The following is a 27,755-nucleotide window of genomic DNA, read 5'->3' on the forward strand; positions in this document are numbered from 1 at the left end:
AAAGAGGTAAAGGATTATTCCAAAAGCTATAGAGTATTTTCAAAAGACATTTTTCCCAAGTGAAAAGCATTTTGGCTTGAGTCCAAAATAAAAAGCAAGAACTTCCAAGACCAAAAACAAGTCTTGGGTGAATCCAAATAAAACTCTTGCCAAAAAAAATATTTTGAAAGGGAGGGTTCTTTTGAAGAAATTTTTTAAATCACCTCCCTCAAGTCAAGTAAATTTTTTGAAAAATCCAAATGAAATTTTGGGTGTCACAACACCTACCCCCTTAGGAAAAATCTCGTCCTCGAGATTTCAGCTGATTCTCAAATAGATATGGATATTCTGCCTGAAGAAAATCTTCCCTTTCCCATGTAGCTTCATCCTCAGTGTGGTTGCTCCAGTGAACTCTGAAAAATTTGGTCGTTTTCTGACGGGTCCTCCGTTCAGACACTTCCAGTATCTTTACTGGCCGCTCTCTGTAGGTGAGATCTGGTTGTATATCAATGTTTTCATGAGATACATGCTTCTCCGGGTTACTCACACATTTTCTCAATTGTGAGACGTGGAATATGTCATGGACGTCTGACAGCTCCTTGGGTAAGTCTAGTTTGTAGGCCACTGTGCCTCTTCGTGCCCCTATACAGAATGGTCCGATAAATCTCGGGGCTAGCTTCCCCTTAATTTTGAACCGTTGTAGGCCCTGCATAGGAGACACTCGTAGGTATACAGAATCACCGGGTTCAAATCTGACCTCACGATGTTTTTGATCGTAGTAGCTCTTTTGTCGGCTCTGCGCTGTCTTGAGTCTGTCCCTGATCTGCTTAACTTTCTCCTCGGCCTCTTTAAGCATGTCTGGGCCGAAGATACGGCTGTCACCTATTTCTGACCAATTCAGTGGGGTACGACACCTCCGTCCGTACAATGCTTCAAAGGGTACCATTTGCAAGCTGGCCTGGTAACTGTTGTTGTAAGCAAACTCGGCATATGGTAAACTTTCCTCCCAACTGGATCCATAGGTGAGCACACAGGCTCTCAGCATATCCTCTAGGATTTGGTTCACACGTTCCGTTTGTCCATCAGTCTGAGGGTGGTACGCTGTACTGAAAGCTAGCTGCGTGCCCAGAGCTTGTTGCAGGTGATCCCAAAATTTGGAGACAAATTGTGTGCCTCGGTCGGATATTATAGTCTTTGGGACTCCATGCAAACAAACTATACGGGAGAGATAAAGTTTGGCCAGTCTCTGTGTGGAGTAGGTAGTCTTCACGGGAATGAAATGAGAAACCTTGGTTAGTCGGTCTGTGATGACCCAGATGGCGTCATTTCCGCGTTGCGATCGTGGTAGTCTGACGATGAAGTCCATTCCTATTTCATCCCATTTCCACTCCGGTATCTTGTTTGGCTGGAGTAGCCCTGCTGGCTTTTGATGCTCGGCCTTGATGCGCTGACATGAATCGCAACAAGCAATAAATGCGGCTATATCCCTTTTCATACCGTGCCACCAAAATCTTTCCTGAATGTCTTTGTACATTTTGGTTCCTCCAGGATGGATCGAGTATGGAGCGGTGTGGCTTTCGGTTAGGATTTGTTGCTTGAGTTCCTCAATATTAGGTACGCAAAGTCTGTCTCCGTACCATAATATTCCTTCATTGTCTGTGACGAACTCTGAAGCCTTACCAAGGTTCATTTTCTTCTTTATTCCTTCGATGCCGGGATGTCCCTGTTGAGCCTTCTTAATTTGTTCCACTAGGGTGGGTTGTATCTCCAGATTTGATACAGTGCCCTCAGAGACTAACACCATGTTGAGCCTAGCGAACTCTTGCTGAAACTCAGGCCTCAAGTTTTGCGGACCGTCGTTGTCCGGGCTGGGGTTTCGACTAAGGGCATCAGCCACTACATTTGCTTTCCCTGGATGGTAGTGAATGCCGACATCATAGTCCTTGACCAATTCCAACCAGCGTCGTTGGCGTAAATTTAGTTCTGGCTGTGTGAAAATATATTTGAGGCTCTTATGGTCCGTATATATTTCATAGCGATTTCCCAACAGAAAGTGCCTCCACTCCTTGAGTGCATGTATGACTGCTGCTAGCTCCAAGTCATGTGTTGGGTAATTTTCCTCATGTTTTCGCAGCTGCCTGGAGGCATACGCGACAACTTTGCCGTCCTGAATTAGTACACATCCGAGGCCTTTTCGGGACGCGTCACAATATACTTCAAAACTCTTGTGTATGTCTGGCACGGTTAATACCGGTGCGGTTGTTAGCTTCTTCTTAAGTTCTTGGAAGCTTCTCTCGCATGCTTCCGTCCATACAAATTTCTTGTCTTTCTTGAGCAACTATGTTATTGGTTTTGCCACAGTGGAGAATCCTTCAATAAATCTTCTGTAATATCCGGCCATTCCCAGGAAACTCCGCACATCTGTAACGTTGGCGGGTGGCTTCCAGTCAAGTATGGCTTTGACTTTTTCTGGGTCTACGGCCACGCCTTCTTGGTTCAATATATGGCCTAGGAAACCAACCTGCCTTAGCCAAAACTCACACTTGCTAAATTTGGCGTACAACTGATGTTTCCTTAATTCTCCCAAAACAATTCTGAGATGCTCAGCATGCTCTTCTGGTGTCCTTGAATATACCAGAATATCGTCGATGAACACCACAACAAATTTGTCCATGAATTTCATGAACACCTTGTTCATGAGGTGGACGAAATATGCGGGGGCGTTTGTTAGACCAAAAGGCATCACTGTGAACTCATATAATCCGTATCTGGAGGTGAATGCTGTTTTAGGGATATCTTCTGTCCGTACTTTCAATTGATGATATCCCGATCTCAAATCAATTTTTGAGAACACCTTGGCTTGTGCGAGCTGGTCAAACAAATCATTTATCCTTGGCATCGGATATTTGTTTTTGATGGTGACCATATTGAGAGCTCGATAGTCTATACACAGTCTCAGTGTCCCATCCTTTTTCTTGGCGAACAACACCGGCGAACCCCATGGTGAGGAGCTGGCTCGAATAAATCCTTTGTCCAATAATTCCTTTATCTGCTTCTTCAACTCCACCAATTCTGAGGGTGCCATTCTATAAGGTTTCTTATAGATGGGAGCGGTGCCAGGTGCTAGTTCGATGCTGAATTCTATCTCTCGGTCTGGTGGCATGCCTGGTAGTTCTTCAGGAAATACGTCAGGAAATTCGCATACCACTGGAACTTTTCTCAGTTCTGAAATGTCCACATTGTTCAGTTTTGGTTGCCGTGACCGTGGCCTTTCTTGAGCTGTAACCTTTATTGTCTTGCCGTGATGGTGAGTGAGAATCACGGTCCGATTGAAACAGTCAATGAATTCTTTGTTGGTGGTTAACCAGTCCATCCCTAAAATGACATCCAGTCCTTTATTTTCCAACACGATGAGATTTGCTTGGAACTGTAGTCCTTCGAACTCAATGATTACTCCTTGGCAGTAACTCTGAGCGATTTGCTTATTTCCGGGGGACTTGATGATCATAGATATTTCCAAGGGAAGTATCGGAAAACCATGTTGCAAAACAAAACTCTTCGAAACGAACGAATGGGAAGCTCCAGAATCAAACAAAACCGTGGCAGGTACTGTGTTGACAGGGAACGTACCGAGCACGATGTCTGGGGCATTCTGCGCTTCTTCCCTGGTCACATGGTTCAGGTGACCCTTCCTGTGGTTGTTGTTGGGATTGAAATTGTTGCGCTTGGGGGCTGGATTATTCCCACCATTGTTTGGCTTGGGGGCCGAGTTCCTCGGCTTTGGGCACTGTTTAGCATAGTGCCCTTCTTCACCACAAGCATAGCAGGTGACCCCTGGACGGTACGTGAACCCCTTGTCCCTGGTATGAAACTATCTGACGGGCCTTAGATCAGTAGTCGTGGATTTCCTTGCTTCTGTCCTTGGAACCTCAGTCTTGCTTCGGTTGTTGCGAGCAAGAGTCGTCTTGTCCCTCTTTCGCTTACGGAGATCTTCCAGACTACGGCGTTCATTCTCCAAGGTAATGGCCTTGTCAACCAGAGTTTTAAAATCCGGGAAAGTGTGTACAACCAGTTGGCATTTTAGTGCCGGTGCCAGGCCGTCCAGGAATTTTTCCATCTTCTTGTTCTCTGTCATGTGCTCGTCGTAGGCATAACGTGATAGCTGGGTAAACTGACCATTGTATTCTGTCACTGACATGCCTCTTTGCTTGAGATCGTCAAATTCTCTCTTCTTGATTTTTATGATGCTCCTGGGGATGTGTGCCCCACGAAAGCCTTCCTTGAATTCTTCCCAGGTGATGTTGTGTTCACTGGGATGCATGTGTAAGAAGTTCTCCCACCATGCTGCAGCTGCTCCAGTAAGGTAGTGTGGTGCATAAAGCACCTTCTCATTATCTGAGCACTAAGCAATAATCAGCTTCCTCTCGATATCACGAAGCCAGTCATCGGCTTCCAGCGGCCTATCAGTGTGAGCAAAAGTTGAAGGGCGAGTCCCTGTAACTCAGATAACTTGGAATGTGGTTGATAGGGTTCACGGTGGTTTCCCATATTGATGACGTGATTCATCATCTCTTGGTGCTGTTGCTGGCTTTGTTCGAAGAGACGGCATACTTGAGACAAGGCTGCTTCGCTGTCTTGTTGACTGGACTGTCCCTGAGTGAAGTTGTTGCTAGTCTGTGTCCCATAAACTTCTTCTGGCTGATTGGGCATGGAGCGAGTCCATGGACGAGACATTTTTCCAGTCTGGGGTATTATTTTGCAAAACCCATGAGAAGAACTGTGTGGCACAAGGAAAATCTTGCAAAGGCAACAATTTAAAAGACCTCAAGGTTTTCAAGAAAACATAAACGATTTTGCACGGAGAAGAACTGCTTAGCATATATTTTACACGCGAAAAGCAAACACACGATACAGCACTCAGGATGTGCGTACACAATCCTGACATGTTATTTAGACTAGCATACTCCTCCGGAATGCAGCGAACACACTAATACAAACTAGCGTACAGATAAAACACATCATACAAGCAGACATAACGCGCAGTTACTCGGCGCTCTCAGTCGGAGATGGTGACGATGTCCTTCCCCTTGCCGAGGGCAAGACTCAGCGGTGTAGGAGATTCAACCTCCACCTCCTCTCTAGCTGGCTCCTGGCGCGTAACACTGCGCTGCGGTGATGGTGCGGGGGCGACAGGCGGTAGTGCGGGCGTGGCAGGCGGTGCAGCTCTGACTGGAGTAGGAGCGATGACTCGGTCGAACTCCTCAGTGGTAGGCAGACGGCGAGCAGTGGCCAAAACGGCCGGTGCATAAGAGGCTGAAGACGAGACGAATGTCAGAGGCGGTGCTGTGTGGAGAAGCTCCTTCCTGCTGGCAGGACCGCCCCGGACTAAGTCCATGCGGGCAGCCACAAGATCGTCCACGAGGTTGTCGAAAGACTCCTCTAGAGCCTTGAGATACTCCACAACCATCTCGATGGCTTCCTCTCGCTCTCCCCGATGGCAGGCAAAAGCATAGTGACAGGTATATGGCACATGGCATGGGAGGTAGCGGTAGCGACGAGTCTTCATCATAGGAAGGATGTCCCGAAGACGAGCTATCGCCTCACGGGCCGCCATCTGCATGGCATGCCTCTCCGTAGGCATGGCCCTTCCCACAAAACGGAAGTGGCGAGTTGCAGAACGTCCTCCCTTGAATTGCACCACAGCTTGGTGCATAGACACGTCGTCACTGAGCTTGTGCTGGTAAAGCGTGAACTCCGGACGAGTCGCTGGCCCGATCGCGAGCTTGGTGATGGAGACGAGGAGTTTGACAAACCCCTCGGGCACGTTCGTGAACACTCGAGTCTCGTAGTTGCTGCCAGCCATCTACAAAAGTAGGCAAAAATTCTGAGTAGTCAAGTCATAAATTTATGATGACCAACAGAAAATAGCTACAATTGGAAAATGCTGAAAAAGCACAAAAGACGCTAATAACCGATTAGCGATCGCACCTAGTGGGTTCCTACAGTCAGCCTGGCTCTGATACCAAGCTTGTCACGACCGGTTTTTCAATAAAATATTTATTGAGAGACCAATCCCTTTTACGGACCAGTAAAGAAGAATTCCTTCTCACTGGTAGACAATATCTTGGTCACAGACGAAAAAATACCAGGAGTACTGAATATAATACAAGGTTGGGCGGAGACTGCTCAACAATTTATTACATGAACGCCGATAAAACATAACGGCGGATAGGGTGGCATAACTACTAACTCACGATAACAATGGTGGTGGAAATATCACCGCGAAGTGGGTGATATGACTCCTAAAAACTACAGCTCTTCGAGCGTCGGAGAGAGGCTCAAGGAGACTTATTGCAGGTGGCGGAAGCGTATATAATACAAGTGACCAATATCCGGGATCGCACAGGACTGACTGGGACTCCTCTAGGCGTCGGACGCACTATCAAACTCTTCATCCAAGAGATCGCCTTCGTCAACATCTGGCCAAATCAACAAGCCAGGTGAGTACTATGAAAGTACTCGCAAGACAGTTCGGACATAAGATATAACAAATGTAAACATGAAGCATATGAATAGATTAACAAGTGCGTTCAGACATAGAGATAAAAATGCATGGGAAAATAACAGAGAAGTCGGGCGGTAGTCCTCCCGAAATCCCAAAATAAATACTGGGTGCCAAACGAGGGTCTGAATGACTCCTCGAGAGGAAACTGCAAGAATAATAATGCCACAGTCGGGCGTCAGGGCGACACCACATAAAGGGCTTATAAAAGGAAATAAAAGATAGTGCATGCCACAGTCGGACGTCTGAGCGACATCACATAAAGGGCTTATATCAAAAGTAAATAATCAATATGCCACAGTCGGACGTCTGAGCGACATCACATAAAGGGCTTATATTGGAAATAAAAGACAAACATGCCACAGTCGGACGTCTGAGCGGCATCACATAAAGGGCTTCATAACTTAACATCTTATTAGCTCAAGAACTTAAATCATATCCAGAGAATAATCAGGCATGAGATAAATAACAGGGTTAGTCCATCCACAGGAGTAACGTTCAGCCAAGTCTAGTACTCATGCTCACTTACCGGAAGGAAGAACAAACCACGAGGACTTGACATAGATATGGATACACTGATTCACGATACTTGACCATGGATACGATGACTCGAAAGGATTTGACTCTGCAGAGTTTGTACTTTAACCACAGCCAACGGATTTCAGTAGTCACGGGGACTAGTTCCGTCTACGGTGTTTTGGAAGAAACACGTCTAACCAGTACACACCCAATTAACATTCCGAAGCCAGGAATCACCCTCGGCAACGTTCAAGAAAAACCTTGAGACGGGGAGGCTACAACCTCGCGTAGCATGGGATCAAAATTTCTATACGCGCGCTCTAAGGGGTGCCCCCCTCTCGGTCCCAACCGGAAACACCCATGCCCCCTGACCGGATGACTGGCTTTAATCCAGGGCCATGGAACCATCATCCCGGCCCCTCTGTTTGGTGTGTACACGGAAAGAGGTTACCAACTTACTAAACCGCATTCTGGCAGAAAACATGTGGTAGCACGGAAGGGGAAAGAACGATAACGTGACTCCGTCCACGTTAACGTCGGAATTTAACGGATGACGTAAGGCTGGCATGCTACAACAGTACCACCTTACTTCCCTTCATGTCACCACATGACTAGGCCATCTCTCATCAGAGATCACCGTAACTTTGGAACACACGGGTAGTTGCCTCACATGCAACGAGGTGCTCACCGATACTCGTATGCCATGCACAACCTTTCACGCAATCATGCAAACACCTATCATATCAAAGGTTCAAACATGCTTGCCTGGTTCGGAGAAGTCGGAGTCTAGCTCGGCGAAGTTCGCGGCTCCGTCACCTCTTCCGGAACCTACGGTATATCGAAAGAGCATACTAACGTGAAAACCAACGCGTGCATAAAAGTTGTTCCAATTTTTTTCAAATAAATCCCATAAAAAACTAGACAAAATTTTAAGACTGTCAGAAAAAGAATCACTCAAAAATCACTTTTCATTAAAAAGTTATAAGGGTTTCTGTCCAGGGACTCATCTATAATGAAACAGAAAAGTTCCAGGGGTTTAACTGAGAAAACAGAAAATGGTTCGAATAGAAACGCGCAAGCCCACAGAGAAAACGTACTATGCCCAAAGGCGCCAACAGAAAACGGTTCGCGGGGAAAGAAAGAGAGGCTGACGTGGGGGGTCCACATGTCAGGTTTGAAAGACCTCGCCGGCGCCCGAAGGCTGCGGTGGTCGCCGGCGTTGAACCACGGCGAGTCAGGGAGATCAGAGTGTACCAAGAGTATCAGCGTGTCCTTCTGCGTCGGTGGGTGGTGGACTTGGGCGTCGGGAACACCACATCGACGGCGACACTTTCTCCGGCGGACGGCGGCTCGGGCGATGGTGGGGAACTCCGGTGGTGTGCTGCAAACTTCGAATTGAAGCGCGGGTCAGAAGGAGGGATGCACTAGAGAGCTACTGGCAAGAGATGGGAGGCAGAGGTGCACGCATGGGAGCGAATCGAGCTGGATCCCGTGGCGGGTCGCGGCGGCCGGAGTTGAGGAAGGAGACTTCCTCGGGGCTCTTCCAGTGGCTAGGCAGGGTCTTGGTGGAGTGTAGAGGTGGTGTGGGTACTAGCGGGAGCTCGGGGCCTCTATTTATAGGCGGCTCGAGGGGGTGGCCGTGAACGGAGTTGCTCCGGCGAGCAATTACGGCAAGGCAGCGGCTTGACAAGGAGTTTAGGTGGCCAGGCAGCATCAGTGAGGTGTACTGGTGCCGTTCCCCCGCTAATCCTGGTCGGTCTTGGCGTAATGGCGCCGGTCCACAGTGGGGTGGCCGCACGGGCACGACGGCGGCAGAGAGCGCGCTCCGCGCCCAGCGGTTCACGACGAGGGTGGCAGCGCGCACTGGGGAGTGGAAGACCACGCGGCGCTCTCCGGTGGCTTGGGCGGCGCTGGGTGGCACCGTCTGCGCTGCGCCTCTCTGTGGCGGCCGCAAAGCCGCCGCTGGCGTCGGTCACGGGGTGGCGCACCTCCTCCAGCTCGTCGCCGACGCCCGCAAGCATCCAGGCGCTCGTGCGGTGCAGAGGACAAGGGGGAGGGGACAGGAAACACGGCGACGCCGGGCACTGGCGAGATCGACAACAGACACTGAAGAAAACGACAGTGATACAGCCACTGTTAACTGAATTTGACTGAACCTGATATTGACAGTGCTCTGAAGGTGTTCGATGAAATGATTAGGTATGAAGAAAATTTTTCATGGAGCTGGGGCTTGGTGAGGTGACCACTCAAAGCACCCAGAGGCTGCCTGATTTTACTCAGAATTTTTGGAGAAGAATTTGAATGAATTTCATCAAATTTGGCAAATCTGGTCCAAACTTGCAGCAAGTATAGTTTGAAAAATTTGAACTGGAGACCAGTGGATCTTCATGGATCTTGGTTGAGGGTTCAAAGGACTAGGAAGAGAAAAAGGTTTGGGGGCAAAAATCAAAGCAGAAAGAGTAGTTCCTTTGTAAACCTCCAATGATCAAGATATAAGGTAGAAATTGTTTTGATAAGAAATAAGTGGAAAATAAAAATATGGAGAGGTCCAACTTGCTGGATTTGAAGCAAATCATCATCCAAAGATAAGGAAAGGTTTATGAGAGTGGATTTGCACTAAGGTCATGGCATGGGAGATTTGTTGAAAGAGGTAAAGGATTATTCCAAAAGCTATAGAGTATTTTCAAAGAAATTTTTCCCAAGTGAAAAGCATTTTGGCTTGAGTCCAAAATAAAAAGCAAGAACTTCCAAGACCAAAAACAAGTCTTGGGTGAATCCAAATAAAACTCTTGCCAACAAAAAATATTTTGAAAGGGAGGGTTCTTTTGAAGAAATTTTTTAAATCACCTCCCTCAAGTCAAGTAAATTTTTTGAAAAATCCAAATGAAATTTTGGGTGTCACATGTGGGCGGCATGGTTGCCGGGGTGTGGCGTTCGGTGGCGGTGAGTGTTGGCTAGGGTGAAAACCTGTTCTATCCTCGGACAGACCGACGGCGGCAAAGCTCGTTCCCTTCTTGAAGGCGTCGTCACGGCTCTCATTGTCCGTTGTGTTTCTCCAGGGGAAACTCTGACCCTCGTGTCGGGCGGTGGCGGCGCTCCGGTGTCATATCCTTCCTGAAGGCGCCGTCTTGGAGTCCACGGCTCGTTGTATGCAGCTTCATCTCTTCGTAGTTAGGGGTGGTGTTGCTGCGCTTAGCACATATGTATCCTGCCTTGGGTGTGTGCGTGTGTTGTGATGGCTTGCGTTTGTACCGGCATTTGTTGATCATGGCTTCATATATAAAGCGGGGCGGATTTGGGTTAATGAGTGATAGGGAAGCATGCATATAATTACCATAGCATGAATAAGGCTTGCCTCTTTCTTACCTCATCATGACATCATTCATGCAGGTTTGAAAAGCTTTTCGCCAGTTCTGTTGTTTCCCATTCACTAGAGCTAGAAGGGTACGTTATTTGCTTCCTTATCATCCTCAAGTCATGTTACTTGTGATTTGTAATTTTATTTTGTGAACCTTTATAGAGCCGGATGATAATTTTTTATACCTAGTTTGAATTATAGAAATTTATAATTTTTTGTTGTATGGTATTAGAAATTCTTGCAAAACAGAGGCCCCATTAATGACATGAGTGATGCTACCAAACTCCTTTTTACTTCCATTTGCCCTTAATTTCATACGAATTTCATTATCCACTCTAGTACTTTTTCTGTTCCAATACCTAAGTCTGTCATATCCCTTGAGTTTGTTTGTTTCCCCTATCTTCTACCCAAACAATAATTCACGCAATTTCATTTATGTATAGTAGGATGGTATGACATGGCAACTCACATCAATTTGAATGGTATTATCTTGTTGAAGTTTTACAATGTAAAGTAATGATTTAATGTGCATTTTAAAGTTTTCACTCTTAAATTTCTTTATTTTTTATAATTAGGCTAATGGTTTGAAATTTTCTTTTTGAAACCTCAAAACTATATAGGGTAATGTGGTTCCCAATCATACAAAACGAGGCTAACAAGCAGGTTAGCATTTATTCTTGTAGAACACCTCCACTCAATTACCTATGACCAAGCCGTGCAAGAGCATGATCTAAACCAAGCCTGATTTTGCATGATTTTCCAACTTGATATGCCCTTCCTTTCATTTGGTTCCTTATATTTGTAGCAGCTATCTTGCGACAAGAACATTAGAGGTAAAGGACTTGTTTCAAAAAAAAAATAGAGGTAAAGGTGGCATGGCGGCATGCGAGATGCCCAGTGATGGCAAAGCTGAATGCAACTATTATCTCACCTTCGATAGAGGTGGATCCCATCGCAGAGTGGATGCAACGGGTCGATACAGAGGCAAAAATGCTAATCATGTGATCAAAGTATCTTATGTGTGAATTAGTCTATGCCCGGAATGCCCAGGATAAAAATTTGAAACCTCAAGTCATGTGATCAAAGTGTCGTGTGCTAGAATCAATCTCTTTTCGGAAATTATATGTTGTTTGAAATTCAAGTATTTAAATTAAATATAAAATATTGATATTCATTATTTTAGATTTTGTATTGATAAACTGAGCAAGCAATAATGAAAATGAGCAGGGGTTAAGGGACCTAGAACATTCCAATGGCTACGGGGTTCCTTCAAGCTAAGGGGTTAAGGGACTAAACTCGGCAGATACATAAGTTTGCTGAGCTCCCGATGAAATGAACTCGGAAAAAGATCACAACTCGGCGCAAAAAAGGTGAGAGAGAAGTTCATCATGGCAGCTAGTTGTGGTTCGATGTGTATATTAGAAGAAGGAAAAAAAAGAAAGCGTGTGTCTAGGATCATTTATTTTGATGTGAGTCAATGTTTGGACATATGAAGATAACTAAACACACCCTTTTTAATGTTTCTATATTGTTACACCAGTTTACCTTTCTATGTTGTTTTAGTTCATCTTACAGGTCAAGGATCTCCCTTCAGTTCAATGGATTCAGCCAAACAAAATGGTTTCCGTGCTGCAGCTCACAACCACCCGTTGGTATAGGTTGCACCTCACAACAAAATCAGTTCATTTTTCTCCAGACTATACAAATATTTTTACACCAAACCTTCAAGTTTAACACTTAGAACTGAAGGGAGACATATTTTGCTCTTGAGACAAGAGACATAAGCAGGTTTCTTCATATCTTGTGCTCAGTTCGTATGTGAATTGCTTAATGTTGCTATTTTCTGATTGCTTCATATAACTCAGAAAAATTCCGATAGACCCCCTGGAAGTTTTGGACATGAAAGTCTGGTGAGTTCAGAGAAGGTCAACATGAAAAAGTCCACTGTAAACGGGGATGGCGACAACGGCAGGCTTGGCGATCTGCTGGCTTTTTTTTGTTGAGAGAGAGAAGGTCAAAGTTGATGCTCACTTGTTGCTCGCTTGAGACAAACAAAACTTTGAATTGTGCTCTCTAAAAATATTTTGTTGATATGTGTACATGACCAATTTTTGCATGTTTTGTCTGTTGGTATATGTACAAGGTTGAACTATTTAATTTTTGAGTGAAGTTCAAACTTTCTACATATGTAGCCAATTTCCTGTTTGTACATCTGAAGTTGAACCATTTTCCCGGTTACTGGACCAATCATTTGACATGGAGTTCAAAAGGGTCATGAAGTTCAAACGTTTGTACAGGAAAGTGCACAGCCTATATATTTTCACAAAAAAATGTGAATGTCCAGAACTACACTCATGTTCTATATTTTCGGTAGCACTAATATTTAAAAGAAAAAAGTTTCATCGACAAGTTCACACACTACAGTCTCGGACGTTCGAACGTTTGTTTCCGTGATGTTCATATATGTTTTACACAGGAAAAGTTCACATGGTCAAAACCACTAGTTTATAGAAAAGAATAAAAAACAATTATACAATCTGAAAATTGTGCAAGCACAAAAATAACAATATTGATGCTCAAACTTGCGTGCATTTTTTAGCACAATTTTTGTTTTGTTTGTATTGAGCTCATCGGATGTCATTTCGCCACCAAATTGTGCAAGCACCTACAAATTTTAGTCATAATCAAGCCCACTAAGTTTCAGATTTTTTAGCTTTGGTTTGCTATTTTTTCGAGTTTACTGTTCAGAGTGGGTGCAGTTTGCCTGGGTGTAGCCACAACTTCTCCTAAAGGAAGGGGTGGTGAATGCCATCAGAATGACGGTGTTGTGAACTAACATATCAGCATGTTTAGAAATGTATTTTATGAGTATAGTAGGCATACAAAAAAATACAGTGAATCGTATAAGAATTTGCATTTACAACATTATCTTCCAGTAGACTTTTTACTCAGAACATGTTTTTTTTAAAAAGGGGACTCCCCGGCCTCTGCATCAGAACAATGCATACGGCCAACTTTAATAAATAAGCAAATAGGTTCAACAAGGTCTTAAAGTCTCAAAACGAAAATAAAGGAAAGCTCACAAAGAGCCAAAGGGCCAGAAACAAACTAGCCACAAAAAGCCACAACCGGCTGGCATAAGAAAGACAGATAAACTAATTGCCTATCCTATTACATGACCGTCATCCAAACCCGTTGAATATATCCCGTGCTACTATCTCCCAGCGGATAGATCCAGTAACCAAACGCTCCCTGGCCTCCGTCGGAGTGAGTAGCGACCACATACGGATCAACGCAGTGGCTCGGAAGATAACCTGCAAAAAATAAATATTCGTTGTTCTATTAAAAACCAAATCATTTCTGCAGTTTCAGACTGCCCACAATAAAGCACATACTCCTACGCGAATGTGTCTCGCTATTTCAGACTCTATCCCGTTAAGCCACGTTCCAAATAACGTGCTGACAGAACTCGGAGGAGTAATATTAAATGCAATTTGGACCGTTCGCCATAGAACTTTGGCCAACGGGCAATCAAGAAAAAGGTGTTTGATAGTTTCACCCGATCACAGAAACTACACCTAGTAGGTCCTGTCCAATTACGCTTTGCCAAGTTGTTTTTGGTTAATATTACTTGTTTATGTACAAACCACATAAACACTTTAATTTTCAAAGGAACTTTGACAGTCCAAACATATTTGGAGTTAGGAATAGAGCTTGAATTGATAACATCAAGATACATTGATTTAACTGTAAACTCTTCAGACCTAGTAAGCTTCCAGTGTAATTTATCGGGCTGCTGAGACAGCTGAACCTCCATCAGTCTACTCACTAGATGAAGCCATTCTTCCCAACGATTGCTGGCTAGCGTCCTCCTGAACTGAATATTAAGGGGAATGGATTGAAGTACCGTTGCAACGAAAGCATCACGTCGTTGAACAATACGATACAGAGACGGATATTGAATCACAAGGGGGGTCTCTCCTAGCCAAGTATCCTCCCAGAATCGTGTGCTAGCACCGTTACCGATAATAAACTTTGTCTTATTAAAAAAAGGCTAATTTGACTCTCATAAGACCTTTCCAAAAAGGTGAGTCAGTCGACCTCGCGGTCACCTGGGACAAAGTTTTGGAGTGAAGATACTTGCTACGGAGAATCTGCACCCAAGTGGCATCAATCTCGACGGATAACTTCGACATCCACTTGCTGAGAAGACATCTGTTCTTGACCTCAAGATTCTCAATGCCAAGACCCCCTTGGTCTTTCGGTCGATAGATAATATCCCACTTGGCGAGTCTATATTTTCTTTTTAGTTCATCGCTCTGCCAAAAGAAACGTGATCGATAAAAGTCCAGTCTTTTCCTTACTCCAACTGGGACTTCGAAGAACGACAAGAGAAACATAGGCATACTCGTGAGGACCGAATTTATCAGAATTAATCGGCCTCCGTATGACATGAGCTTGCCCTTCTAGCAACTCAGTTTCTTTTCAAAGCGGTCCTCGATACACTTCCATTCTCTGTTGTCAGCTTACAATGGTGGATTGGTATACCTAAGTACGTAAAAGGTAAAGTCCCCAAATCACACCCAATGCCTATAAGCCTCTTGTTCGTCATTGGCTCTACCAAAGCAGAACAATTCGCTTTTGTGAAAGTTAATCTTTAACCCGGTCAATTGTTCAAATAAGCATAACACCAGCTTCATATTTCTCGCTTTTGCCAAATCATGCTCCATAAAGATGATCGTATCATCGGCGTACTGTAGGATAGACACACCACCATCAACTAGATGAGGTACCAGTCCACCCACCTGTCCAGCCTCCTTAGACCTTCCTATCAGAATTGCCAACATATCAACCACAATGTTGAACAGAATAGGAGACATCGGATCTCCTTGTCTCAGGCCCTTATGTGTCTGGAAATAATGACCTATGTCATCATGTACTTTAATTCCAACACTCCCTTTTTGCGTGAACGAATCTACCTGGCATTGCCAGGCTTCATCAAAACCTTTCATACGCAAGCCTGTTGAAGGAAAGGCCATTTGACTTTATCGTACGCTTTCTCGAAATCCACCTTAAAAACGACTCCATCTAGTTTTTTTGAGTGAATTTCGTGGAGCGTTTCATGAAGGACCACAACCCCTTCTAGGATGTTTCTGTCCGGCATGAAAGAAGTTTGGGAATGCTTCACCACAGAATGCGCAATCTGTGTGAGCCTATTAGTCCCAACCTTGGTGAAAATTTTGAAACTAACATTGAGGAGGCAGATCGGCCTGAACTGCTCAATCCTCACAGCCTCTGTTTTCTTAGGAAGCAATGTTATAGTTCCAAAATTCAAGTGAAATAACTGAAGCTGTCCAGAGAATAAATCATGGAACATTGGTAGCAAATCCCCCTTAATAATATGCCAACACTTTTTATAGAACTCTGCCGGAAATCCATCCGGCTCTGGAGCCTTATTGTTTTTCATCTGCGCAATAGCTTCAAACATCTCTTTCTCTTAAAATATATAATTTTAGGTTATCCTGTCCTAAAATTGTTCCTTCATCTTGTTCAAGCTGAAAGATTTTCTTCTTTCTGTGTTTGCCATTAGCGATCAAGTGATAGAATTGAGTGTTCGCGTTCCATTGGACAACTTTGCGAACCTTAGCCCGCAGCGCCCACTTTAATTCCTCTTCACGGAGAAGCTCTTTCAACCTCATCTCCGCTTCCAGTTTAGCATGAAGCTCCGTGGCTTGCAAAATTGTGGTCTCGGCTTTTAAATCTAGGGACTGAATAAGTGTAAGGAGCCTTTCCTTTTCGACCTTATAAATCCCACTAAGATTCTTAGCCCACCCACGCAAGAAACTTCTCAAATGCCTGATCTTATTCTGCCAGCGCTCAACCGAAGTCCTACCTCCTGCATCCTTAGCCCACTCCCTGGCTATCAGATCCAAGAAGCCTTCACGTTCAAACCATGCCAGCTCGAATGAAAAGGAGTTTTTGTTTCCCATGTGGGTTGGCTCTCCCGAGTCCACAAATAAAGGCGTGTGATCAGAGATTCCACGCGAAAGAGCCTGGACTGTTACCAAAGGGAATTTCTGTTCCCACTTGACGCTCGCTAGGACCCGATCCAGCTTCTCAAACGTCGGGTTTGGCAAAGCATTAGCCCAAGTAAATTTTCTACCCGAAAGCTCTATCTCTCTCAGATCCAAGCTTTCAATGATGGTATTAAACATAAACGACCACCTGCCGTCAAAATTATCACTATTCTTTTCCTCTCTCCTCCTAATGATATTGAAATCACCCCCAACCAGAATTGGGAGCTGCCTAGAGCCGCAAATCCGAACACGATCCGCCAAGAACTCTGGTTTAAACTCGGGCTGCGCGGCACCATAAACCGCCACCAGAGCCCAATTAAACACATCAGCTTTCGACCTAACCCGAAACTTAACCGCGAAGTCTCCCATCACTACACTCAGAACATGTGATATATGAAAGATAATCAGGGGGACGATTAGTGACTAAATTTGCATATGGTACATACATATGATATATGTCGTTTGATAGATGAGTTGCCATCTTTTGAACATATCAAAAACTTCATATCTTAATAGAACACGAGAAATTGGTCATAAATGATAGAGCAGAAAGTTAAGTATATGTTATTGGATAAGTGTCTGGTTGTTTATTCGTTTGATGCTCATGCAGGCTCAGTAATTTGAATGACTGGAAGCCTTTAAAGATAACTAGTCAAAGCATATCTAGGAAATCAGGGATGAACAATCTGCAACGAGGATGATCTGAATATGGCATGGCATATTTTTGGACTAAAATATGGCTATATTTCATCCACTGCAATATCATTATATAAGGTTTGCACCATCTTATTTTCAAGATATTTTTTACACTACTGAGAGTTTGCAATGAAAAAAAAAAGAATCTAAAATAGTGGTAAATTCAGATGTGGATGCAAAATGAAAATTAGAGCTGTGCTTACATGAACTATAAACCTGCCTAAGGTACAATTAGGCACTAGCATATCCAGAATCAATTTTTCACCCGCAAAAAAAAGGCATGAAATGAGAGTTACGATCCCTGTGCATGCATGAGTAGTATGAAAAGTAGGCACACAACACAAGCAGTCCAGAAACACAGAACATCGAAGATGCAGATCCAGATGCACACACAACATTTTTAGGGAAGGAAGAAAGACATACATACCCAGAATCAATTTTCAGAAACGCATGAAATGGGAGTTACGATCCCTGTGCATGCATGAGTAGTATGAAAAGTAGGCACACAACACAAGCAGTCCAGAAACACAGAACATCGAAGATGCAGATCCAGATGCACACACAACATTTTTAGGGAAGGAAGAAAAACATGCATATCCAGAATCAATTTTCAGAAAAGCATGAAATGGGAGTCACGATCCCTGTACATGAGTAGTATGAAAAGTAGCTAGGCACACAACACAAGCAATATATATAACTTGACACAATTAGTCCAGGAACACAGAACATCGAAGATGCAGATCCAGATGCACATAAAATATTCTTAAGAAAGGCAGGTAAACATGCATATCTAACTAGTCCGTACATACAAAACAGTGTCGTCGATCAGTCATGATTGAACCAAGGTATACGTAACAAGAACTGAAGTAGTAAACGAAAGCACTGCACTGTTTAGGATCACGAATCCGAAGCAAAACGCGAGATACAATCATAATTGCACTGTTTAGGATCACGAATCCGAAGCAAAACGCGAGATAAAATCATAATACTGCCGATATTTATTAATTATTCCCAGACACAGATAGTAAAATAGTCGATTGCAATCGGCAGCTTATATATGCGGCTCAGGGACTTGCCGGGGGTGGCGGCACATCACCTTCCACCCCCTCGGTATCTATATCGATCTCTTGTGAGGCTTCGGGAGGAGCATGATCGGCGGCAGGCATAGGCATCATGGCAAGCTGGTCCAGTGCAGCCAAGATCACTTGGTGGGGCACTGGGGGAACAATCTGCATTTCTATGTCGAGCAGCGCTCCAACAGTTTCCAGCCTTTGCATAAGTGGGTCCGCATGAATTTGACCCTGTCTTAATGCCCAAGCCAATACGTCTGCTGGGTCTGGGTGTTGAGCATCAACCGCTGGCACACTGGACAACGAGCATTAATTAGGAATCGCAAATACCTGGTAGTAAGTAAGAAAACAATGATGAAGAAGAAACTTGAGCATCCAGGGGCTAACCTGTTGACCTCAACGTTGGCGGCATCAGGGACTACAGCCTCTGGATTGCCGGCGGCGGCAGCAGCACCGAGCTCTGGCTTATTTGGGGAATTATCCATCGCAAAGCTATAATATGCATGGGATGGATCAAAGAATAAATAAATCAAGCAGCAGGAACAGATAAGAACAAGAAGAAATCAAGGACACTTTGCGATAGGTAGATAACCTGGACAAGCCCGTGACCGAGACCAAAATCTGGATGTTGCAGATCAAAGAGAGGAACACCAGTGTTGTAGCAGCTAATGCGCCAGCGCTCTGTGGTCTCATGGAACCTTGCAAGGTTAAGGGTTCATCTGGGTACTGGGTTGAGCAATGGAACATGGAGATTTATACAGAAAATCAAGGCAGTTTGTGAACGCATTTAAATGCAATTTCTAGTAGTACCAAATAAAGCACTTTATTTAGCACATTTAATACCGGTGGCATATATGTTCTAAATGCTCCTCACTGACACTGGGTGCTCGCTAGGCCATTTAATACAATATATAATTTTCATACTCCATATAGCGATGGAACCTGTTATATCTTCTTACAAAGATCGCACGGTGGAGACGACTGTGGCATTTTGGTGGCCGAGCTACCTGAAGGCTGAAATCTGTGCCATCCACTATAGCATTGCGATGTGTACTGATTTGTTTTCTGTGGATATATGCTGGCTATTAAATTGCAATACAATGGTCCCATGGGCTGCGGCGCTGCGATTGTACATGGGCCTCGGGTACACAGCGCTATGCATGCTGTCATGTGCCTGCTGGGCTGTTTTCAAACTTGGGCATGTAGCTCGCGGTAGGTTGGGCTGGTGGGAAATTTAATATTTGTATTATGAACATGTGGCGCTATAGATAGATTTACTTTCATGCAGTGCAAAGCTTTTTCTGCCTGGTCAGACCGTTCATCACCTTCGCGTGGTAGCTGGGCGAGCGACGGGCCGCCATGGATGGCCTGGAGTTCTTCTTTGAGGAAGCGGATTTAGGGCAAAATATTGCCAAGTCTCGCAATTTATGTTTCCCCTGGTAATTCTTTCGAACAAAAAATGTGTTTAGCTTGTATTTGCCACCGGATTTTGCTGCCATTTCTTTGCCTGGTTTGTCTGCATCTTGTTGTTGGATCTGATTCTGATGAGATGATAATTTGGGATGTGTTGCAGTTTGGTTCCTAGGGTGGATGCCGCTGACATTTTGGGGGCTGAAATAGCTGTTGTGGAGTCCATTGTTGCTTTTATCCACGAATCTTGTTCGTCCTATGTTGATATTCAGTATCAAGAGATACTGGATTCATGAACCTCTCCAGAACATCAATTTTTTGTTTGAATGGTTCAAAAAATAGCCGAATTATGGATAATTCAAATTGTTCTTGTCATTACTAGGAATAACATTTGCCCTCATCTTTTACGCATGCATCGTGCACATGCTTTCCCCATTATTTTTGGATCACATTTTAATATATTTAATATATATTCTTTTTGGTTTGACGGGTTAAAAAATGCCTTCAAATTGTTTGACTTTCATTTCATATTAGCTATTTATAAACAATTGTGCCTAGTAGTAAGAATTCTCGTACCAACTGAACGACACATCCTCATTATGTTCTTCGATATCATATCATCACTGCCTCTCATGACAATGCCATGCCAACGAGTGTACTAATCGGTGTTTTCCAGAGGTGAAAACCCCAAGGAACTCTCATAGCTAAATTTTTTTTACCGAAAACTCGCCAGAAACAAGATAAATCACGCATACAAAATGATATATTTTTCTATTGTTTTGTACTAAAGGTCGCAATCTGTATTACTATCAAGTATCAATACCCTTCAATTCTTAAACCAGCCACACTTAATATTGAGTATTTCTTAACCAGCACAGATAAGATGCACTCTAGTATTTTATAATGACATTTTTCAAAAAGGATGTAAAAGGAATAAAGCCCTACCCGATGCCATCCTATTATATTTATTTTTATAAATCGTTTACATGTATCAGCTAACTCATTGATTTTATTTTATTTTGTTTATATCAAGCACCGTGTTATGTTGTTCAGAGATTTGCACTGGAACCCGTTTGTGTGCTTCGTATCTTCGTGTTTGGTCCACTTTGCTAATGTAAGAGAAATCCTTTCTGAATTCCTTACCACTCACAAGCGACTAGGGTTTCAGAAGATTTCCAAGTGTCCGCTGGGGCAAGCTTTTGTTCAGTTACACAGTGTTTTCGACAGAGATGAGTTAGTTCTGCAGAGTCCGCATCGTTTTGATGATGTTCATATCATCTTTGAAAAGCATGATGAAGGAATGAACTGGAGAAGATTTCAGCTTAATCATGAGTATTGGATCTTTATTGCGGGCTTTCATGCAGATCTCCGTAATTTTGCTGAGGTTAGGAATGCAGTCAAATCCTTTAGCACTTTCATGGAGTGGGATCAGCAGCTCAGCTCGGATGCTGGAATTCTAGTCAAGATAAGAGTGGAGGAACTTCGAGATATTCCTTTCAAGTATTCTTCTTACAGGGTCTAATGAGTTCAGAGGAGACTCTTGGTCTTGCCCAGTTTCCATACTGCAGCAACGTATCATTGAAGAAGGGCCAGCAGACGAAGAACCTGTTCCCCATGATGGAAACCCGCACCCAATTCCTCCGCAGCCTCACTTTCATCCAAACCAACACCACTTCTTTGGGCCTATCAATCAGCACCAACAGGAGGAGAATAATGATGAGCAAGACATCCAGGCAGAAGAGTAGAACCATAATCATGTCAATTTGGACCTGAATTTAGTCAATGTGCCTGTTCAGCAGGCCCAAGACATACATCCCTGGGGGCCACAAGAAAACTTTGACCTGAATGTTGATCTTGACCTGCATCAGGGGGAATTTATGCAAATGCAAGACCTCATGGAGCCTTTTGATGACATGCATCCTCCGCATGCAGAGGTGCCAATCATGGATGAGAATAGTGATATTACTCTCTCTGTTGGGTCTAATGATTCTGAAGCAACTCAAGATGGGATAATTCAGCCAATGATAGATTTAAATGCTCCAGTTCTTGGCCTTGCAGCACCTGCACCTAATTTGCTGCACCCACCTTTGCACTTTGCTGCAGGCAATGTGCCTGTTCTCCTTCCTGAGCATTTGATGGAGGCTCCTGTCATGCAACAACCACAACTCCCCCCTGCAGCAGAGGAATTGCCTGGCCAAAATGCAGAAAATTTCATGGAGGATCAGCAAGTTGGACTTCTTATTGATGATCTTGTAGTTGCACAGCCAGATATTGCTGCTGTGGCAGAACCAGATCTGCTTGTTTCTATTGATCTCTACTCCCAAAACCAAGAACTTAATAGACAGCTTCTGGCAAAGGATTTTTTTGATGAATTTGCAACCTCTTCTTTGGGACAGCCTGTGGAGTCTAGAAGAACTTTATCTGTTGAGGGCTTTGGGAATGAGGTGCCTCCCTCAACTGACCAAGCTGCTGCTTTTGACAGTCACATTTCTGAAAATGTTGAACCTGAGAAAGATCAGCTGTCAGTACCTGCTCCTCTCTCACATCAAGAAAATTTGGATATATCTCTGAATGAGCAAGCTACAGTCCCTCAAGACTCTGTTGCATCAGGAAGCATGGGCCCACCACCTGGGTTTGACATAAAGGGTAAATATCTCTCTGCTGCTGATAACTCTGCTTCCACTGCACCTGATATCTCTGATCCCTCTCTGCAAACTATGATTCATGGAGCAGCCACTGATAGCAAAGTTGTCAAGTCTCCACAAGAAGATCATCATTGCTTGGGAGGAGAAAGTGCAAAGCTTTGGGCTGCACATTTTGCACCTAAAAATGAGTCTGATAAGGTTACCCAGGTACCTCTTGAGTGGACAAACTTTATTATTTCTGCTTTGATATCCCCAGACAGATTTGATTGGGCCAAGGGTTTTCTCTCCTCTGATATGTGGAATATTATCCTTCAAGGATCAGAAAGCAGTCATTTATACAGCTTTGTCATTCCAGATAAGTGTATCACAGCTTATGTTCCCCCTTGTGATATGCAGGGCATTTCAGGAGGAGAAGATAGCGTGGAGCCCTCCTTATCCACACCTCAATCAAAATCTTCTTCCTCTCTTGCTCCTGTACTGGAGGATCATGCCTCTACTACTAGTGCTCTTCACAGTCTGAAGAAGAGAAAGGATAGAGCACCACTGGTAGAAACCGAGGTAAGGAGAGGTAATAGACTGAAAGAGCAATGTAAAGGTTTCAGGAAAAAAACTTGTGTTAATAAGAACCGCATGGCATGCCACTCAGATCCCCCTCCAATTGCTGGAAAAATTGTCAAAAACTTATCCACTTCCTTTTGCAAGGTGGATGCTAAGGAAGTAACAGAAGAAATCCTCAACAAGCAGAAAAAGAAGAGGGGAGCCAAGGTGGAGTCTTCCAAAGAGGGGAAGAAAGAGGCTCCCAAGGCCAAGGCAGTATTTAAGCCCTGATCACTAGGCAGCTGCTGTACTCCTAGCAAGTTTAACTTTTGGAATGAATCTAATAACTTGTATGATGAAGTGCTGGTCTGGTGTTAAGTTTGTAAGCAACTCCCTAAGTTGTTCTTTAACTGTGGATCTGTGTTGGCCATGCTGGAACCTTTCTCACTCTTGGTATCTGTGTGCCAACTTCTGGCTTTTGGAATGTTTGCTGTCTATGAATGTTCTTGCTCTTACCGCCCTGGCCCAAAGATTTACTGCTCATTTAAATGAATACCAATTGGAATATATTGAACTGGAATATCAGAGGGATCAATTCTAAAGATAAATGGTCTGCAATTTCCAATAAGATAGAAGAATCTGGCTGTGCTATCCTTTGTCTACAAGAAACAAAGAGAGAACTTTTTGACTCTGCTTATGTTAAAAACTTTTGTCCTAAAAGGATTAACAAGTTTGAATTTACCCCATCTGTGTGGGCTTCTAGGGGCCTTCTTGTAGCCTGGAATGATAACTTCTTTCATGGGCAAAAAGTTTTTGAAAATCGGTTCTCTTTGTCAATTCAGTTCACATCGTTTCACACTGGGGAAAGTTGGTTTCTAACCAATATCTATGGCCCTTGTGCATCAGAGGAAAAGCTGGAATTCTTGGACTGGTTCAATAACATTCAAACTCCTGATGATGTAAATTGGCTAATTTTGGGGGATTTTAATTACATCAGGTATCCTGAAAATAGGAATAAGGAGGGTGGGAACTTTCAGGAAATGTTGCAATTCAATGAAGCTATTAGCAATCTTGGTCTGGTTGAGATTCCTCTCAAAGGAAGAAACTATACTTGGAGCAACATGCAATCTGCACCATTGTTGGAAAAAATTAATTGGATCTTTTCTTCTGAATCTTGGACAATTACATACCCAAATACTCAAGCAGTTGCTCTTTCAAAACCCATCTCAGATCATGTCCCATGTGTGATCAAAGTAGGCATAAGCATTCCCAAATCAAATCTATTCAGGTTTGAATTTTTTTGGCTTGAACATGGTAACTTCAAGAGGTTGTGCATAATATCTGGTCACAAGATGTGCAAGAACAAGATAGTGCCAAGAGGATCACAGCAAAGTTCAAGAGGCTTAGAAAAGGTCTGAAAATTTGGTCTAAAAATCTGTCCAATCTTGCAGCCACCATCAAAGCTTGTAACAACTTCATCCTTCTAATGGATACAGTGGAAGAATTCAGACCCCTCTCTATTGTGAAATGGAATGGCAGATGTATAATCAGTGAACATTACCTGAAACTTCTCTCTTATCAAAGAACATACTGGAAGCAAAGGGCTACTATAAGATGGGTCAAGTTGGGAGATGAAAACACAAAATTTTGCCAAGCAAAAGCCACTATCAAATATAGAAAGAATCACATTAGCTCTATCCAAGATGAGAATGGCCATGAGACAACTGAGCATCAAGCGAAAGCAGCTATGCTTTGGAGAGCTTTCAAAGATAGATTAAGCACTTCTGCTCCAACAGTGGAATCTTTTCCTCTGCACGCCCTGATCCAGCAAAGAGAGAATCTGAGAGAACTTGAAAGGCCTTTTACTAAAGAAGAAATAGATGCTGTTGTTTCTCAATTGCCTCTAGATAAAGCACCTAGACCAGATGGATTTAATGGGGCCTTCATTAAAAGTTGTTGGAGTATAATTGCTGATGATTTTTATAGTCTGATCAAGGATTTCTATAATGGGAATGTTAATCTTCAGAGCATCAATTCCTCTTATATTACACTCATTCCAAAAAAAGATAATCCAATGTTGCCAGGGGATTACAGGCCAATTTCTCTCCTTAATTGTTCTATAAAGATAATCACCAAGCTCCTGGCTAATAGACTTCAGACTGTCATTCTTCAGCTAGTGCACATCAACCAGTATGGGTTTATAAAGTCTAAAACAATTCAAGACTGTCTAGCCTGGGCTTTTGAATATCTTCATCAATGCCAGCAATCCAAAGAGGAAATTCTTATTTTGAAATTGGATTTTGAAAAGGCCTTTGACCTAATTGAGCACAAATCCATTTTAGATATCTTGAAAGCCAAAGGGTTTGGGCAGAGATGGATCAACTGGATAGATATGATTTTCAAGTCTGGGACCTCTGCTGTGCTGCTCAATGGAATACTTGGAAAAATCTTTCATTGCAAGAGGGGAGTTAGACAAGGGGATCCTCTCTCACCCCTCCTTTTTTTCTAGCAGCTGACTTGCTTCAGTCCATACTCAATGAGGCCATGAGAAATAGAATCCTCTCCCCTCCACTGCAAGTAAATAGTTGTCCTAACTTTCCTGTAATCCAGTATGCGGATGATACTATTGTGGTCCTTCAGGCTCAATATATGCAGTTAATGCAGATTAAGAATCTCTTGGCACATTTCACTGCTCAAACTGGTCTGAAAGTTAATTATAGCAAATCCATTGTGATACCAATAAATGTGGCTCCTCATAAAATGGGTAATATCCTTGACATTCTTCAGTGTGAGGAAGGAAGCTTTCCCTTTCCTTATTTAGGACTGCCTCTCAGTGTCCATAAACTAAGAATTGAAGATTTTTGTCCTATGCTGCAAAGAATTGAAAGAAGAATTTCTGGTTGCTCAACCTTGATCTCTTATGATGGAAGACTGCAACTTATCAAGTCAGTTTTTTCTGCCCTTCCAACATTTTTCATGAGTTGCCTTGACTTACCAGTGGGAGTAATAGATCAGATCAATAAATACTTGAGACATTGTTTTTGGAGAAAGTATGGTTCGGAGGAATCTGGAAAAGCAATGATTGCTTGGGAGACAGTTTGCAAACCTAAGCCTAATGGGGGACTAGGAGTGGTGGATATTAAGCTTCACAATCAAGCTCTGCTTATCAAAAATCTACACAAGTTCTTCAACAAGCACAATTTGCCTTGGGTTAATTTGATCTGGGAATCTTATTACGCCAATAATCCACCACAAGGGAAAATGGAAGGATCTTTTTGGTGGAAAGCACATTTGAAATTAGTCCCTCTCTTCAAGGAAGTGGCAAGTTCTACTGTGGGCAATGGTGATTCTACTCTGTTTTGGACAGACAACTGGCTCCGAGATCCCCTGGCTCAGAAATATCCAGAATTGCATTCTTTTGCAATAGATGACCAAAGCTCAGTGGCCACCATGAAGCAGTCCTTAGACCTTATGCAACACTTTCATACTCCTCTCTCGGCCGTTGCCTTCCAGCAACTACAGGATATTAATCCAGTTTTGCTCCAGTTGGAAAATTCTAATGATTCCTGGGCATATGAGTGGAAGTCTAATAATTTCTCTGTTAGCAAGATGTACAAACATTTGTTGGGACCTCATGATACTCATCTCCTGTTTAAAGATCTTTGGAAAGCTGCCAGCAGGATCAGACACAAAATCTTCTTTTGGTTGCTTCTTCATGACAGAGTTAGCTCCAGGAGTCTGCTCAGAAGGAAAAATTTCTTGCTTCAGAGTTATGAATGTGCCATCTGCCAAGATCATGTTGAAGAAACATCCCTACACCTCCTCTGGGATTGCCATTTTGCCCTCTCTTGCTGGGATTCTATTGCTCCACACAGATGCAGAGGTGTTTCTGCTTTTGATAATATCATTTTTCTCAAGCAATGCTTCCCAGCCCCGATTGCCATGGACATTGTGATTATGGGATGTTGGAACATTTGGATGCAAAGGAATGGGAAAATCTTCAAGGTTGTTCCCCCAGGAATTCATGCTTGGAAGCAAGGTTTATACCAAGATCTTTCTCTGGTCAAATATCAAACAAAAGAGAAGAACGTTGCCGCTCTTGAGCAATGGATGAATTCCCTTCTTTCATAAGAACTCATAGATAATTTTAACTATGTTAGAAAAAACTGGGTTGGCTAGATGGCCTGTATTTCTTTTAGTTTGTCTATACATATTTATTTTTATAAATGAAAAATATATCGTAGAACTATTGTTCTACGGTTCTGGGGGTAAAAAAATTAGCTGCTAGCACCTGCGTCTGCGTGCATGGCCTCACCGGCGTGAACCCTTTCCATCCTTGTTGCGCTAAAAAAACTGCTTTGACGCACGCCGCAGTCGTACACATGATGCGTCTCTATCATGATAGTACCCGGTGATGGCAAGTGTGCCCGTACTGCTGTGCCGACTCGTGTACGTGAGCTGTAGCTATTTATTTGCCAGCAAATACGTGCATTGTGCAACTGCCGAAACTGAAAATACGGTAGCTGCATACCCGCTTGGCGCTGATCATGATGAGTACTGAGGGATGTGATAACGGCCTAGCTCAGCCACCAAAGCGCATTTTCGTGGTGGAGACCCTCGAAATACTCTTTTTCTAGGAGAACGGGAGCATAGTTAATAGTATAGCCAAAACTGCTCACTATGGTGTTGCCATGTCATATATAGACACCACTTATAGCCACTCATACAATAAGGTTGGCTATAAGGTCACTCCCAATACTTCACCTTTTACAGGTGTTAAGGTTTCGATGTAGACGAAAAATCTGATGTGGCAAAGTAATTAGGAGGAGAGAGTGGCCTCCTGCCCCCACCCCCTCCCCGCACCACCGCCCCTTGTGGGCGGCTCAGGGTGACCCACCTCTT

The 27,755-nt window shown here is 43.5% G+C and overlaps 1 protein-coding gene across 1 annotated transcript; it reads right to left on the minus strand.

Moving 5' to 3' along the window:
• Positions 1 to 18,168: 18,168 nt before the first annotated feature.
• LOC123124493 (uncharacterized) lies at positions 18,169 to 19,004 on the minus strand. The gene is made up of 3 exons (XM_044545101.1): positions 18,854 to 19,004; positions 18,649 to 18,753; positions 18,169 to 18,556 (listed from the first exon to the last, which is right to left on the minus strand). Exons 1-3 carry the CDS (start codon positions 18,952 to 18,954, stop codon positions 18,256 to 18,258), a joined length of 507 nt encoding a protein of 168 aa, XP_044401036.1. The 5' UTR covers positions 18,955 to 19,004; the 3' UTR covers positions 18,169 to 18,255.
• Positions 19,005 to 27,755: the final 8,751 nt, after the last annotated feature.

The sequence above is a fragment of the Triticum aestivum genome, chromosome 5D (assembly GCF_018294505.1).
Source record: "Triticum aestivum cultivar Chinese Spring chromosome 5D, IWGSC CS RefSeq v2.1, whole genome shotgun sequence".
In the NCBI taxonomy this organism is placed as follows: Eukaryota; Viridiplantae; Streptophyta; class Magnoliopsida; order Poales; family Poaceae; genus Triticum; species Triticum aestivum.